General features: G+C 42.2%; 1 protein-coding gene across 5 annotated transcripts in view; it reads left to right on the top strand.

Annotated features, from left to right (window-relative positions):
• The window catches only part of LOC307241957 (uncharacterized protein), a 22,210-nt gene extending 18,971 nt beyond the window's left edge, over positions 1–3,239 (top strand). For 2 of the 5 annotated variants that reach the window (XM_080016246.1, XM_080016249.1), the window contains 3 exons: positions 351–408; positions 514–594; positions 743–3,239. In XM_080016246.1, coding sequence (XP_079872372.1) covers positions 351–408; positions 514–594; positions 743–2,337 — 1,734 coding nt within the window. In that variant the 3' untranslated portion in view covers positions 2,338–3,239. The remainder of the gene's footprint in view (positions 1–350; positions 409–513; positions 595–742) is intronic. The other 3 variants (XM_080016248.1, XR_013844576.1, XM_080016247.1) reach the window with 3 other exon arrangements.
• Positions 3,240–16,663: the final 13,424 nt, after the last annotated feature.

Genomic DNA, 16,663 nt, shown 5'->3' with positions numbered 1-16,663 from the left:
AGTCCAAGCATATTTTGTTTTTCTCTTTTGTGTTTTCTCTCTGTAATTGCCACTGTGCTCCTGTGAAAAGACCATGTTAATATGAAAACAGAAAACTTACTTCAAAATGCATTTTACAAGATGTCAAATACACAAGAAAGCATCAGCATTCTTTCCCAGGTCAGCATAACCTTAGCTTGAGGGAAAACCTGAAACCACAACAGCCTGAAAACATTAATTGAAGATTTAAAAAAATAAAACTGCACTCTCCAGTGAAGTGATCAGACTTCAGTGTAAATAACATTTTTTAAGATGTAGAAACCTTTTCTTCCTTGTTCAGATCAATTTCCTGATTTGCTCATGTCTTTCAGAAGGTACAGCTGTCGTTGGAGGATTTCAACATGATCCAAATGATGACGTTTGAAAAAGGTACAGGTAGTAGGTCTCGGCAACGAACAAATTTTTTCTGTTTAATATTATAAAATAGCTACTGATCTAAATTAATGTTTTACATACTATATCTTGTGTTGTCAGCTCTGTGCAGACTCCAGGCTATCTACAAGAGTCAAAATCAGTCTGAGCTTGTGACCTGCATTACCGACAAACGGCACCAAGGTACGAATGCAGTGAAGTGTGGATAGCCATTTGAAATAAATTGCTTTATTACATGGTCGCTTGGTATGGAATGTCTGTTAATAAGATTACTTTTCTTTTATTTACTTTTTGCTTTTAAATGTATCCCCCACCCACCTTTTGCTTCCAGAAGTTGGCCAAGTGGTTAAAGACAATTTAGAGGACTTGTCTGTAGAAGAGGATCTGGATAGGTTTAAAGGAAGCAGCCCTTTTGCCCGTAGTGAAACACTTTCCGCTTCAAACTATTCTGATGTCTCCCAGCGCTCTGCTGAAAGTACTTGCGAAATGATAAGTGGAAACCACTTTGCAGGACCGAGGCGCATTGCTCAAGCCCAAGAGACTCTGCCACACACACAACTCAATTTATGCCTGAAACAGCTGGAGGCAAGCTCAAAATCTCTACTTCCCCTAGCCTCTCCCTCTGCAAGTGAGGGGGAAGCGATTAAAAGGACAAAACGGGATTCAAATGACCAGACAAAATCAAATCCAGTGCCAAGGCGAAGATGGGATTCAAAATTGACCCCCGCCCCTAAATCACACACTCCTGTGAAACGGAGAAAACTTGCAAATAAAGACCCTTCAGTAAACAGCAACTCTCAAAATGAACCCCTTGCCGCTAAGTCCAACTGTGTTCTCCCCACTGACAACTACTCTTCATGGGACTGTGCTGGAACTGGTAATCCTACTGATTACCAGCTATTAGGAAAGAACTTACACCTTTCCAGTCCACCTAAAATCAGTAGCGTCTACCGGAGAGAGCCACAGCCGCTGCAAAATACCACTGCTCACTCCTACATCGGATATCCAGCCACCAAGCAATTTGAACCTGGCTCACCTAATGCCAATATTCCAAATCCCAGTCAGCTAATACACCCAAAGAATGATAAAGATACAGCAAGATACAGCTGTCTGCCTACGATGAGCCCAGATCTATTAACCAGCGAATCAGCCAGCTTAAACCCCTCTAACCAGCAGTTTCCAGTTGGTTATAGCAAATCAGGGCACAGTGAGAATAACCACACTCAAAATGTACCTCCAATTGTACCAGCAAGCATCAGTAACCCTCAATCCAGTGAGAGCTACATTGCAGGACAGTATCCCTGGAATACTAGCGTATATCAGCCCCCTCACACTTTCCACATCCCAAATCCCGATGTAACCTATGGTTCCTCTGTGCCGGCCTTCAACAGCCCCCCTGTGTATCCCTTGAATGCACACCACAGTGTGGCTTTTCCTGGGGGGATCCAAAAAAGGCAGGTTTTCCCTCCACAAGTGCCAGAACAGGTGCCCGGATGCACAACTTCACAGACGATACCATGGATTCTTTGGGAAAAGTCAAATCGGCTGTCATCATACTCTTTGCCAAACACTGACTCACCGCCTTGTGTCTCTGGTGACACCTCCTATGGTATTTGTTCATTCGGCTACCCAGACAATTTTAACAGTTTGCAATGTTCAGGACCTAATACATACAGCAACAATGTTGTCTCAAATCAGAGTGTTAACCAAAAAATCCTTCCAAACCCTCTGGTGGGACCGGTCTCTCTATTGCCAGCTAGCTATAACTTTATGCCGACTGTATCTATGACCACGCTTTCAACCGCTGAAGGTGCCACTACTGCTCCAGTCCAGCATGCTCAGGCAGATGCCATGCATCGCCTTTCCTTTGGAACGCCGTACTTCACTCCAGGTAAATGGCAAAAGCATTCTTTGAAGGATAGTTAAGTGAAATCAAACCATGCTCCTCTAATAATTCTACTCCACCCCCATTGAACATGCAATTCTACAAATTACTTTTTTCTCATGTTTGATCATCTGTGGTACAATTCCATGGATTGATCTGTTCATTACACCATAATCCCCAGACTGTGTTCCTACTCCAATTTGAGCTTAAGTGGCATTGAATCTGTCTTTTCAATCAAAGAACTAGAATTGGCCCTATTCATCTAATTTCTAGCCTTTGCAACCAAATTAGAATGATTCAAATTTTTGTACAGCTCAATACCTTAATGTTAATTTATACGCCCTGAGTTTCCACAGTATGTGTTACAGTGCATGGACTAGCCATCTTTAACATATTCTCCCCCTGTATTCTGTTGTATTCCCCACACTTGATATTGCAACTACTGGTCCGAGTGTGTTCCTACTTGCTTTGTTGACTAATTAATTGATGTTCTCAGGGGACTAAGTGGTGCCATCTGTTTCATTCTGTAATTTTCAGGTTTCAGAGAAGCTTCTAAGAATTGAAGAAAATCTGATGGTATTGATCATGTTCCATTGTTTCATCATCTCAGCTAGTCATACGTCCCACAGAGGTTTTTGTGGTACATTTTGGGGGGACTACAAAGTTTGTCCTTGAGATTAATTATTTCAATGATGATGTAAACTATTTTTTCTCATAGTGATTTTATTGTTCCTCTAGGGGGATTATTTGCAGCCAGCTGATGTCTTTGCCCTGTCCTATCTGTAAGAACAATGCATCAGCCACCATATAAGATTGTTTTTGTTAATAGAAAAGTAGAATAGAGGTGTCCTTGTTGAGAAATATGTATGAGAATGATTATTATGTTTGTATTTTTTTTTTATGGTTGGACATGCAAGATTACCTCAATGTATTTGTCTTAATGTTCCAGTATTAATATTTTTATATGAACTAAATTTTATATTTGTATTTTCATTATTCAATAAAAGTCATTTTTTTGCATAACTTTTGTGATATATTTTTATTTTGCTATGGTGCGCAGGAGGTTCACTGAAGAACTGCTATTCTATATATTCATGCAATATATTACTACATGCTATGATCCATGCACTAGAGGTTCGTCCATCAATAAAACACATGAAACCTTACTGACACATAAACAATACATCAGGCCTATTCAACTAGCGACCAGTGGGCCGGAAATGGCCTTTTTGAAAAATGTTATGGCCCACAATAGGTTGCCCACCCTGGGTTTTTTTTTTTTTTCTTTTTTTTTTTACCTGTTCTGTCAGCATGCTAGGCATATAACACAGAGTAGTTGTATGCTATTGCATCTAGGACACTTAGTCTGCAAGTGGAGTTCACTTCTCAACCTGTAATGCCCCAAAGCCCCCTCCGAGCTCCGCAGCTGCATAGACACCCCACGGCTGCAGGAAAGCTCGAACACCTGACATCTGAGTATGTTTTGAGATTGAACATTGATATAATTTTGATAATTTAAGATACATGTGTGTGATCAGATGCAACAGATGATGAACAAGTGAATTTGCTTTTATAAGTGGGAAGGAGTGTGATTACACGGTGCTTTATAAATCATTTTCAAATAATTCAATTCGATTTACAATAAAAGAAAATAAGATGTCAAAAATGGATACTAAAATTACAAAAGCAATCACTGCTGTTGATGGAGTGCAAAAGAGTAATCCCCTTATTAAAGATATTGCAAAAATATCAGGAAAATGGAGCAAGTGTTGGCCTGACATTGAACAACCGTGGCCAGTTGAAGGAACTCTTAACCCGGATGTGATTAAAACAATGAAGGTGCTTGTGTCCACATATAAAGTAAATCAAAACAAAGGTAGGAAAGGAAAGAGACGCACGGAGGGTGTGAGACAGCTGATTCTTCTCACAAAACCAATTGAGCTCCACTACAAAAATCGGAAAATCACACTTCCTATATTGGTGTCAGAACATACGCCCATTGCACTCTTGGGAAGAGATGCTATGTGCAAACTAAATTGTACAATACGGTGTACACCGGACGGCTGTCTGGTGGTCGTGCCACCTGATGTCTACCACCAATTATTTATGGCACCAGAGACCGAGACTTCTTCAGTATATTGGATTGGAAATCTTAGTCCAGAGCTATTAGAACCAGCCAAGATGTGGGTGCAGTTCATTGTGGCAAATATGCCTGATGCTAAGCCCTCTGAGTATCCACATCATTGCACGCTTAAATATTTTAAGAAAGCTGGCAAATTGATCCGGAGGAGGAGTGGTTGAGTAGTCAACCCAAGCATATTCAGCTGACCTCGTGCTGCATAATTTTGGGACCACAAGGAGCAGCTATAAAGATAAACACTGATGAGTATCTTGAAAAGGAGCATGACATTGAGAAAAGTGTGCCACAGGTGACTTTAATGGTGGCTGAAGGATTTGAGCAGGAGCATACAGGAGAAATGATGGCAGAAGCTGAGGAAGCCATTTTTGTACCAATAAAGGAGAATCTTGCTATCTGGATGAGTGAAGAACAGAAGTTCATGGAAATCATGACATTACATTTAGTCATTTAGCAGACGCTTTTATCCAAAGTGACTTACAGTTGTTCAAACGCTGACGGACGCAGCCATCAGGAGCAATTAGGGGTTAAGTGTCTTGCTCAAGGACACTACAGCATGCTAGCAGGAGGAGCCTGGGCTTGAACCAGCAACCTTTGGATCACTAGACCACCAGCTCTACAGCCTGAGCCACCATCCCCATGACCTCAGCTCAAGGACAAGGACAAACACAAGTGGTACAGATGACACATGAGTCAATGTTCAGCGCTAAATTAGACTCAGACAGTATGAGAGAGGAGATGCTGCAACAAATTCCAGAATGTTTGTGGTCACGACATAGTACTGACATTGGACTTGTGAAGTCAGCCCAACCGATGAGAGTTGAACTGCGACCAGGAACCAAACCTCCTTGGAAGAACCAGTACCCACTAAAGGAGGAGGCAATTGAGGTGTCTGAGTGGCATCCCAAGACAGTCCCCATTGTATGAAATAATAATTATTAACAGATGATGCCAGGGGTCTCAAGAGAGAGACAGAGCCCATTGTCAGGGGTCCCGGTGATAAGGGAGTCAAAAACGTGAACGGTGACCTATGTAGGGGAATCAGAGGGTCAACGCTGTCTCTGGCTTAGCATAAAAGCACCTGCCTGAGTGTCATTCGACAGAGAATCCTTCCGGCTTGGTTCTCTCCTGGACTTCCTAGGCAAATTCTGGTCTGAGGCTGTTCTTTTGTAATATATCTATTATTTTACTCAAGTCAGCGTCAGCGGTCTCTCCTTCTTCATCAACACATCAAATTCATCAAGAAACTACACAATCAAAGGGATTGAACCACAAAGTGAAGGACTGTTAAAAGCAGGTGTGGTGGAAATATGTTAAGATCCTCAGAGTAACACACCTATATTGCCTCTAAAGAAGCCAGATGAGTCTTATCGCTTGGTACATGATTTAAGAGTGGTAAATGAAGTGGTGGCGGATTTTCCAGCACATGTACCAGATCCATATACCGTGTTAGCCCAAATTCCTCCAGAGGCTACACACTTCACAGTGTTGGATTTGTGTGGAGCATTTTTCAGTGTTCCACTGAGCAAAGACAGTCAAGGGTTGTTTGGATTCACATACAAAGGACAAACCTTCAAGTACAAGAGGCTCCCTCAAGGATTCAAACATAGCCCTCACAATGTCATCCAGTATGTGGATGACATTGTCATCTGTTCACCAGATAAGGAAACGTGCCATGAGGACTCATTTAAACTGTTGCCGCTATTGGCAGACAAAGGTCACAAGGCCTCTCAGAAGAAGCTGCAGTATTGTCAAGAAAAAGTAGTTTATTTGGGTCAAACAATAACCCATGGACACAGAAGCATCTCTGAGAGTCATTTGGAAGCCATTCAAACGGCACCAAAGCCTAGAACAGTCAGAGAGATGATGACTTTTCTTGGTATTGTGGGATATTCTTCAGCCTGGGTAGAAGATTATGCCTGCCTAACAGGGCCTTTGAGAGCCATGATAAAAGAGACTGAGAATGCTCAACTCCATGGTAACCTCACCTGGACGCAGGAAGGTCATATGGCATTTGAGACGATCAAACAGAGGTTACAAGAAGCTCCGGCGCTAGCATTGCCAGACTACTCTAAGAACTTTTTGCTATTTGTGGCTACATCCACTGGGGGTAAATATGCATGTGCAGTTCTTTGTCAGCCAACAGGTACAGGGATAAGTCCTCAATCTGTTTCGTATTATTCTACTGCCTATTCAGAAGTAGAATTGGGGCTACCCCTGTGCTAGAGAGCAATGGTGGGAGTTTATCTAATGTATGATGAAGCATCATCAGTAACTATGGGTTACCCAGTGACAATTCTTACCCATCATAGTCTCAGAAATCTTTTGAATTTTGGTAAATGTACATTGACTATGTCTAGGCTAAGAGACTAACATAGGCTCTTAGAGGAGGAAGATGTCACCTTAGTAAGGTGTGTCACGGTAAATCCAGCTGAGAATTTGCCAACACCAGAGGATGGGGAGCCACATGATTGTGTTTAGGAAGTAGAGAGATATGCAAAGCTCAGATCAGACTTGCAAGCTTTCCCACCGCATGTGTCAGATGTGGATGTGGACTGATGCGTCCTGCTATCGAATAGGAGATACATTGAGTGCTGGTTAAGCAGTAGTCAAAGCTCCGACAGGTCCTGTCGAAGTTGGTTGTGGATTTTGTTGACATGATAAGACCAGTAGGAGGTAAAAGATACATGTTAGTCGTCGTGAATAGATTTTCACGGTGGCCTGAGGCATGTCCAACCAAGCGTAAAGATGCTCAGTCAGTTGCCAAGTTTTTGTGTCATGAGCAGGTGGGGACTTCTAGATCGCATATCCTCAGATAATGGGAAAGAGTTTGTGGATAGACCAGTAAAATTAATTCAGCAAAAATTGGGAATTAAACAATGTCTAGGAGCTTTTATCATCTGCAAAGCCAAGGTGTTGGTGAAAAAATGAATGGTGTGCTGAAAAATTGTATTGTTAAAATCTGTCAGCACACAGGTCTGAATTGGGTAGAGACGCTTCCGTTGGCATTAATGGTGTGCCGTTCAAGTGGGCTCCATGATTTGCGCATGACACCCCATGAGTTGGCTACGGGTAGACAGATACCAACACCTTGTTTGCACACAAGTGGAAAGGGTCCAAGCTTAGCCCTTTTAGAAGATGAAAGGTGAGTGTATGTTAACTATATGGCTGCACTGTATAAGAGAATACACACATATGTCTCTGACAGCCAAAAACAAGAGGAGGTGACTACAAGTGTTCTTATTATGATCCAAAATTAGTGAATGTGAGAGAGGATGGAGCGCAAACAAGGCCAGACTACGGATCCAAAATTGTGACTCTTGTGGTACTAAATTAAAGTAAAATTGTAGAGCCCGCGGTTGTTAAAGAAGTAGGAAAATTGACAACTGAAGTATCAACTCTCCCACCAACTGAAAAAATAAAGCAGACGTCCACCTCTGGTTCTGAAAGTTACTAATGTTGCAGAGGTATTGCGGTTAACTACTGCTGCGCCTCAGATGATTTCTACAACTCCTATTTCTGCAAACACTGTGATTAGAACTGAATTAGGAAATGCAGCTCACCTTCCATGTAAATGTAGTAAATGGAATACTGGTGGAAATAATCCCCCTAAATGGAAAAATACAAGTGGTGAAGACATAGTGCTAACAGGACCTGATGTTAGCAGTGTGCCTCGCGATCAACAAAAGTATATGTTGTATTATGACAGGAAATGGGTTAAAGTTCAAGATGACTGTTCGCTTGTCATAGCTAATATATAATATACATATGGGAAGATCAAGGACAATATACATGCACATATTTGGATAGAGAGTTTAAATATATCCCAAGGCAATTATTGGGAAGCAGGATATAGAACTCATAAGATAATGCTTGTAGTAAAAGAAGAAATAAGTACGATTGCTCAAGAAATTTATAGCAACTAGTTACACCAAGGGTGATTGTTGGACCGATGACATCTATTACCTTAGCTCGGGGAATAACTAGTAGTATTAACGTATCATCGCCAGTTACTACTCTAGCTACAACATTGGCAGAAAAGGATGTTACAACAACGATGATGACAACTTCTACGTCTGTAACTCCTGGTAATCATACAAGTGAGGTTGTGAGGATGAGATCCGCTACCAATAAAACAATAAGGACTTTTTCGGTGTCTACAAAGTCTGTAGATAAGACGCTGACACCTATCACTACATCCCCATCATTTAAGAAGTTGGTAAATATAACTCAGAAGCCCATGGTGACGTTGGTAATAAATTTGAACAATACCCAGGAGAGCTCTGTAATTAGAGAACCAATTGCTGAGGAGATTGATAGGGATTCAGGTGAATTAGTTCAGATGACTGTCAGATGTGGTCAAGGAATTTCTTGATGCTGAGTGGACATCTAAAGACACGACTGAACATCTTCATGCTTTACAGAAGCGAGAAACCGTGTGGAAAGCATATGGGTTTGATTCCTTGCTGCTGCAAATAGCTGACCCGTGGGCAAATAGAAATCTGTGGTTCCAACAGATAACTCACTTCCTTAAAATGAATACTAGTTCGAATTGTCCGTGTGTGGTGAGAGTTCCAGCTCCGGGCACATGGCCTTCAATTCTAGAGACAGTACCTGAACCTTTGACGCCTGAATGTCAAAGTAATGTGTTATCGCGGCTGCTATTCAAACAACAAGCAGCGAATGAAATATGGATGGCTGTGTCGGCCCATCTATTAAGACCTGGACGTAGGTGTTCCTGGTTGAAAGAATTAGCATATTTAAATCTTCTTGATAAGTATGAAGATATTAGAACAGCAATACCAGATGCTATGGAAGTGACACCTGAGAAATGTAGAGCTTGTTTTTGTTCAAATTATACTCATGGTGGAGATGGTATGTTTATGGGAATATCAGAATGTGAAAGCTTCATGATGCAATTTGGACAAAGTGTACAAAGGCCGGTTGATGACACATATACAATGACCTTTCATGCACCACATCGTCAACAGAGTAAAACTTGAAGCATAAAGAATCAAACTTTACCGGGTAATGTGACTATAGGAACATTTAAAGATATTTGGTGGGTATGTGATGATAAAGCATACTTATTTCTGCCATATGGGTGGATTGGATGTTGCTATATGGCACAGTTGAAACTTCCTTATGATGTTTTTGTTATCCGGAAGGGACAAGAGCCAGATGAGGGTAACTCTACAAGGACTGCTGATAGTTGGGAGAAAAGAGACTTGGCCCAGTTTCACAATTTGGAGTGTTATCATTAAAGTAACCCTTTAGGAGAAAAATGGGCCATAGGATTGTTTCCATGGTATGGGGTCACATTCTTAGCTGATCATATTGATAGTATCAAATATACCCTACAGGGTTTTGCAAATGAGACCATAAGAGGTTTTGAGTATTTGTCAAACACCCAGAGGAGCCATGGATTGACGTTGCTGAAACACGACATGGCTCTTGATTATATTTTGGCCAGGCAGGGTGGCCTCTGCATGGCTTTAAATCCAACCGTAAATGCTTGTTATACGTTGATCCCTGATGTCGTCGATAACATGACTATTGTCATAGATGCGTTGAAACTTATAAGGGATGCATTTGGGCCATCAAAAGGAACTGGGTGGTCAGCTAATGCTTGGTTGCAAGATAAATTAGGACCCATAGGAGCTACTGTATAGTAGTTCAGGTTCTGGGGGCTGCTCTTCTATCACTGTGTGTGATGTTTTGTTTTTGTACGGTGTTGTTGACCTTTGCTAAGGCCATAATATTGAGATGGGTACGAATTGTAATGCTGGGAGAAAATGTTCAGATGCCACTTTTGGGTGGTAATGACTTCAGTGAAGATGAGGAGGAAATAGTGATGAAGGAGGAGCTAACACTAGTAGAGAAATATCCAATCTGAATATCTGATTCCGTCATATACTCAGTACTATTTTTGACTGGGAAAAGCATGGACAAAGGGGGCAAATGGATAATTTTAATCATATATTGGAATAATGTTAAAGTATAATGCAAAAGTGAAATTATTATACTGTATTTGATGTTTGTGCAAGATACTGGCTGGTGATTTTTTCTTTCAGGACCAGTCAGAAGGTGGCTGTGTCCTAACAGTCTAATGGACTTGAACACTCAAACATGGACATTCAAAAATGGAGGATGAAAATGGACGGCGGATCCTGAATGAGGACATCATGATCAGGGGTGTCGAGTGAAATATCATTAAAAGTTGATGGTGTTAAAAAGCAACAGTTCAATACATACATATGTGTCCTGCATGTTTTTATAACATTGGAGTTTGTTTATTACAATGTAACCTGTATTTATTGATGAATATTCTGTACTCTACACTAGATATTTTTAGCAAGACATATTACTTTGATTTAGAATTGTTTTCTTTGAAGTTTTCTGTAACAGGGTGAAGTGAATACATTGGGACCTCAGGTGTTTTCTTTTTTACAGTCTTGAGGGACATTGGTATTAGGCAGGGAACAGTCCACTGGAAGGTCCGATGGGTTGACCAGCCTGACTTTGGAAACATTTTTTGATTTATTTCTGAGGTTCTAAATGTATGCATTTATATGTAACATCCTATACAGTTTTTTAAACCCTTCTTCTTTTTCTGTTAATTGATTTAGAGTACAATAGGTGGTTGCCTGGTGCAAATGGACCATGAGAAGAGTTTTCCTGTCTAGATTGTTTGATGGATGTACTAAGAAAGGAAGCTGCCAGATGGGTTTTTCGTTCTCAGACTCTACAAATTTACTGTTGGGTACATTTTAATCATTTTGTTTGTTAGAATGTGATTTCTATTAAGCCAATTAGCATCATAAGTGCATAATCTTCTTTCTTTCGAGACTTTGTGTAGTCTCGAAAGGGGGAAATATGAGGTGTCTGGAGGTGTCTGGAATGTTTGGGGTGAAGAAGGAGACTGAGCTCCCATGAAAGATTAACATATGTTGCTTCTAAAGTGACACGGAGAACGTCAACATTAGAGTGTTTACGTTGGGGGCCCTGTGAGGGGAGAAGTGGAATATGTTTAGATTCATGTTAGACAGGGGCTGAGCTGAGGCCTATGGATTGGAACCAGATGTGTTATGTTATCTCTGTACAAGTATATTAGACAACCTCTTCTGTTCTGTTCTGCCATCCATGGCAAGTCTGGTTTGATGCTGTCCTCCCTTGTAATAAACGTATAATTATAGCAAGTCAGCGTCAGCTGAGATTCCTTCTTCATCTGCACATCATCGACAACAAAGAAACTTAATGATGCTAAAAACAAACCTGATAAAACTCATATTATTGCCTACAAAACTGAGCAAATTTTACTGCTAGGAGCACGGGCACCGCACAGATTTAATGCAATTTAATGCATTCCTTAACTCGACGGTCGCAGTTGAGGAATTTGTAAGATCCCGGTGGACTTATTTTGGTAAGGACTTTATTCCATACATAAGTATTAGGTAAGCAGGTCTGTAGGGCATGGTCAACTACTGCTTCCGGGAAAGCTTCTTGGCTGTTAATGACATTAGACAAGCCGGCACAGGGGTCTCATAGACCTAGCCACCTTTCTAACGACAGGGTGGTGGACAAGACAGTCAGGGTCATCGCTGTTGTTGTGGTCGGGGTAGTGCTGCGTGATGTCTGCGATGGTGAAAGGAACAACGGCTATCATCGGGTACATGCCGCACTTTGGAGTCTCTGGGATGTCCCCAGATTGTCCCTCAGCCCCGTAGAGTTGTCCAGAGCGGGTGTGGAGTAGTGATAACAGGTTTGGCGCCGGTTGTCGGGCTGGTAGTTGTAAGGTGGAGGTGGTGCGAAGACCATGGGTGGGATGGGTGGATGTTGGGCAGGATTTGGCTGGGCAACGGGAGGGGGGTCGACATGGCCATGTGTCCAGGAGGTCGTGGTCCTGTACTTTGAGAAACTGAGACACAGGTGTGTACTGTACCTTTCCCTTCTCTAGTCTTTCTATCCCTAGTCTGAGCTTCCTGCAATCACATACCATAAGCCTGCCAATGTTCTGTAAACCTCCGCCCTCTCTTTCTTTTCTCGGCCTGTAATTCTCTACGTCATAGACTTTGCCTCAAGTGTTCCAGTTGTGTGAGACTGAAACTCCTCCTGCGGGGAAACTGTGGCAGTTTACTCATTCACCTATTTGAGTCAATCTTTGTTGGCCATAAATTTTTTTACATAAAATTGTTTGGACCTGTAGGTGTATTATCGTCCTTGGTTTTGCTGTTGCACAACCCCATTGTAATTAGTTTTTTAAATATAAAATGTTGATTGTGATTTTTATTTATTGTTTGTTTTAAATTTATTTTACATTGGATACTTTTCTCTTATTTTCTTTCAACCCTGAAATTTCCTTTGTGTCAATTGGTGTTCTCTTATTTTTCCTTGTTTGAAAAGAGGCAAATTTGTAGCTTTAACCAAAAATTGAATTTTATTTCTGATTTAATTACTATTATTCCAACTGGCCCACTCTCTACAATAAACTGATGTTTACAAGCCCCGTCTTCTGTGTCTCTGTGCTGGAGGTCCCTGAACACACCACTTGGGTGGCGCATGGTAGGAGAAACTGCCACAATTATACTAAGGTTGAAGATGTTGTGGAATCAATTCTTTATTTGATTTGTCTCACCCATGGGTACAAATATATAAATTTGGATGCATGCAGTGGTAAATTTCCACCACAAATACCATTTTTATAGTTGCATAATTAACCAAAGTTGTTTATGTCATATCTTAAGAAAACTCATCTTGTGTGCTTTGCATCGGACGATATTGATTTTGTCTGGTCATATTTTCCACTTCCATTTTTCCATCACAGGACTAATATATATTCATGCAATATAGTAATTCATGCCATGATCCATGCACTGGAGGTCCAGATATCAATAAAACACAAACCTTAATGACACATAAACAATCCATCATAGCGTCATCATAGTTTGCATTCAACAAGGGGTTTAAACTGGTTTTGGGGAAACACACAACAAGAAATTGAAAGAATTTAACCGCTATTCATTTATTTGAGGGCATTGCTAATTAATAAACTAAATTATTTTCTAATTGTGAATCAGTGTATTCACGATTAGTTTGATTGCTTAAATGTACCTGTTGTAATGGCTGAGACAGACATGAACCCAACAGCACGACCACGGATACAATCAAGTAGACCTAACAGTTCTTTAATGGGGCTCAGGCAGAACGTGCTGCATGTGTTACTGAGGAGACTTGGAGAAGATGAGAGCATCATCCAGGTAAACTAACACACTGACATTCAGCAGATTATACAGCACATCGTTCACCATAGCCTGAAAAACAGCAGGGGCATTGGTAAGTCCAAAAGGCATAACCCCTGGGAGTTGAGGAGCCTGAAAGGTTGATAGTGCAGTCATAGGGACGGTGAGGTGGCCTGCTGTTGCCCGAGATCTGTTGAACATCCCCTTCAGGTCCAGATAATTTGAGGGAACTCCAGAAAAATCAGGGAACTCAGTGGAGATAGAGGGTTTAGACATGGGCAAGCAAGCAGATTGTAGGCAGACACCATGACAGTTGTTACTCCATTGTAACATGGTCCCTGCCTCCCAGTCTATGTGAGGGTTGTGTCTCCTTAAGCAATGGGTAGCCCAAAATAACCAGCTGCTGAGGGGCATTAATCAGGTGAAATGTAATGGTCTCAAAATGATTGCCTGATAGGTTCAAGCGAAGAGGAGCCATCTGGGGGACCACCGTGCACAGAAGTTGACCATCGAGGGCAGTGGCTCTGATGGGCTTCTTCAGAGTGACCTGATAGGCGAGCTGAATGTCTATCAGGTCGGAGTTTGCACCAGAGTCGATGAGAACCGACAGCCGGAGTCCTTGCCCCGAGCAGAACAGCTCAGCATGGAGTAGAGGCTAAGAGGGTAGCCTCTTAGCCTCTACTCCATGCTGAGTTCACAGTTCGACTCACCAGCGCCCTCTGGAATACTAGTGAGCCGTGGCTTTTACTGAGAAGGTGGAGACAAAATGGCCAACAGTTCTCCTACAAGCAGTGCTGTAGTTCTGTAGCAGAGAACTGAGACCGGCCTAGCTGCGTGGGCCCTCTCCTTCTGCGGTTCCCAGAGAGATCTGTCTATGCGGACAGCAAGAGCGACAAAATCAGCAGGGTCTGCCGGGAGTTCCCGCGCTGCCAACTCATCCTTAATGCCAGCAATCCATGATAAAAGGCATCCAAGGGAGCGTTCCACTTAATCTCTGCTGTGGCAGTCCGGAATTCAATGGAGTACTCCGAAATCGTGCGCCCTACCAGGCTGAGATTAAAAAGATCCCTAGGTGCCTCTCGTGTTGTGGTTATGAACCTTCCTGCACTACAGATTCATTCTCCCAGTTAGCCGTTCCCCATTGCTTACCTCGGCTGGAGAGGAGCTAAAAAATAGAAGAAGAAGAAGAATCTTTATTCGTCACATGACACACCACACTACAACACATGCATATATACACACACACACACACACACACACACACACACACACACACACACACACACACACACACACACACACACACACACACACACACACACACACACACACACACACACTTTTTTGGGTGGTGGCCAGTGAAATGTGGCCTCTACATTTCTCCCATCCTGGCTTGTCCTTCCCCCTTGTCCTTCCCCCGGGCACCTGGTACCAGGTGTCTATTGCTGGTCGGACAATGGTGATGTGTGCATGTTTTTGGTGGGGGTCCTGACTGATGTTAGATGGAGGAAACCCCATAATATACGCCACTCGTGTTTATACGGTGGGGAAAGAAGAGGTCTGAAGCTTGAATATGAGGGAACACTGGACCAGGAAGGACCGGCAAGTGCCTGGACACCCCAAATAACGTTAGGGCTATCGTGGCTTGGAGCCTGTAGCTGAAGGAGCCACCGGGCTGGGTGGAATGGCAGCGGGAGCGGCAGAGGAAGCAGCAGGCATGGCGACGGAAAGTCTCTGTAGATGTTCAGACTGACTCCAGACTGCGTTCGAAGCAAATGGACATATCCTGCAGACCCCCCACAAGGGAGGAGAGTGTCTGTTCGTGGCGTTGAATGGCATCCGTTTGAGTCATCAGTTTCTGCTTGAGAGGGTCCGAATTGGCTGGTTTCATACTGGCCAGATTGTACATTGTAGCGTTATCACCACACTAACATTTAATGATTATCTAAAAATGTATAATATAATCAACAACCAATAATTAATATTAATCTTGTTGGGGCACCGCTCTCTTTTGTTTAGTTGACAGAAACAAATGTGTTTTATTGAAGTAAATCAAACTTTGAATTATAATTAATCAATCTTGTATCTGAAGTGTTTAATTATACTTTTACAGTGACCTCGCCAGCGGCAGGTCAGCTTTTAAGGCAGGTGTTGAAACAGTGTCTAAGTAACGATGTCTCTGAAACGCAGGAGTTATCTGGATCAGCTGGAGCAGGTCGGAGAGCGATTCTGACCTAACTGTTCGAGTTGACTCGTTACAAACTACTTACTTGCACTTAAATGTTGCTGGCCTTCCGACGATAAGTACGAAGCTATTATTAACTCCAGAAATCAGGTTGCAGAGTTACTAAATTAATCAAAAACGTTGGTGACTATCAAACGTATTATTAGAATCAAGTCAGCGTCAGCGGAGATTCCTTCTTCATCAGCACATCATCGACAACAAAGAAACACGTGCGTGCGTGCGTGTGTGTGTGTGTGTGTTGGAGAAAAGAAAAGGGGGAAAGTCTACACAGAAAGAAGTGAGAGATCTCCTTTTCCTTAATTAAACATTGCCTCTCTTGGGGCAGTAGGGGGGCGTCTTGCAGGCTAAAAACAAAAATGTTTATGGTGGTTTTCTTTTTAACAGAAAGTCTGGTGCCGGGGGCCCCAGGGTAATACATTGTTCCGTCTGGTGCTCTCAGTTCAGTTCAAAGTGCAGGGTATTGGACACTCCGACCAGGTCAGAGAAATGGAATTCGGTTTATGGAGACTGTACGCTGACTTTGATTTAAGCTTCAGAACTAGAGCGGACTGAGTTTCTGAAGTGTTCGACCGGCTGGAGAACAGAGTTGAAACCAGGCGAGGGTTTCAGCAGAGTTCCAGTAGTTTATTGTCAATACACAGTATTTATGGTATAGCCAGGATGGAAAGGAAATGGGCGTGGTTTCAGGTACGGTAGACGTCTCTATATTTGGTTTAGCAGTACGTATATGGGAAAAGAGGGAAGTA

This window comes from Zeus faber, assembly GCF_960531495.2.
Source record: "Zeus faber genome assembly, chromosome: 1".
Lineage (NCBI taxonomy): Eukaryota > Metazoa > Chordata > Actinopteri > Zeiformes > Zeidae > Zeus > Zeus faber.
Note: the sequence above shows the minus strand (reverse complement) of the source record. Positions and strands in the feature narration are given on the sequence as shown.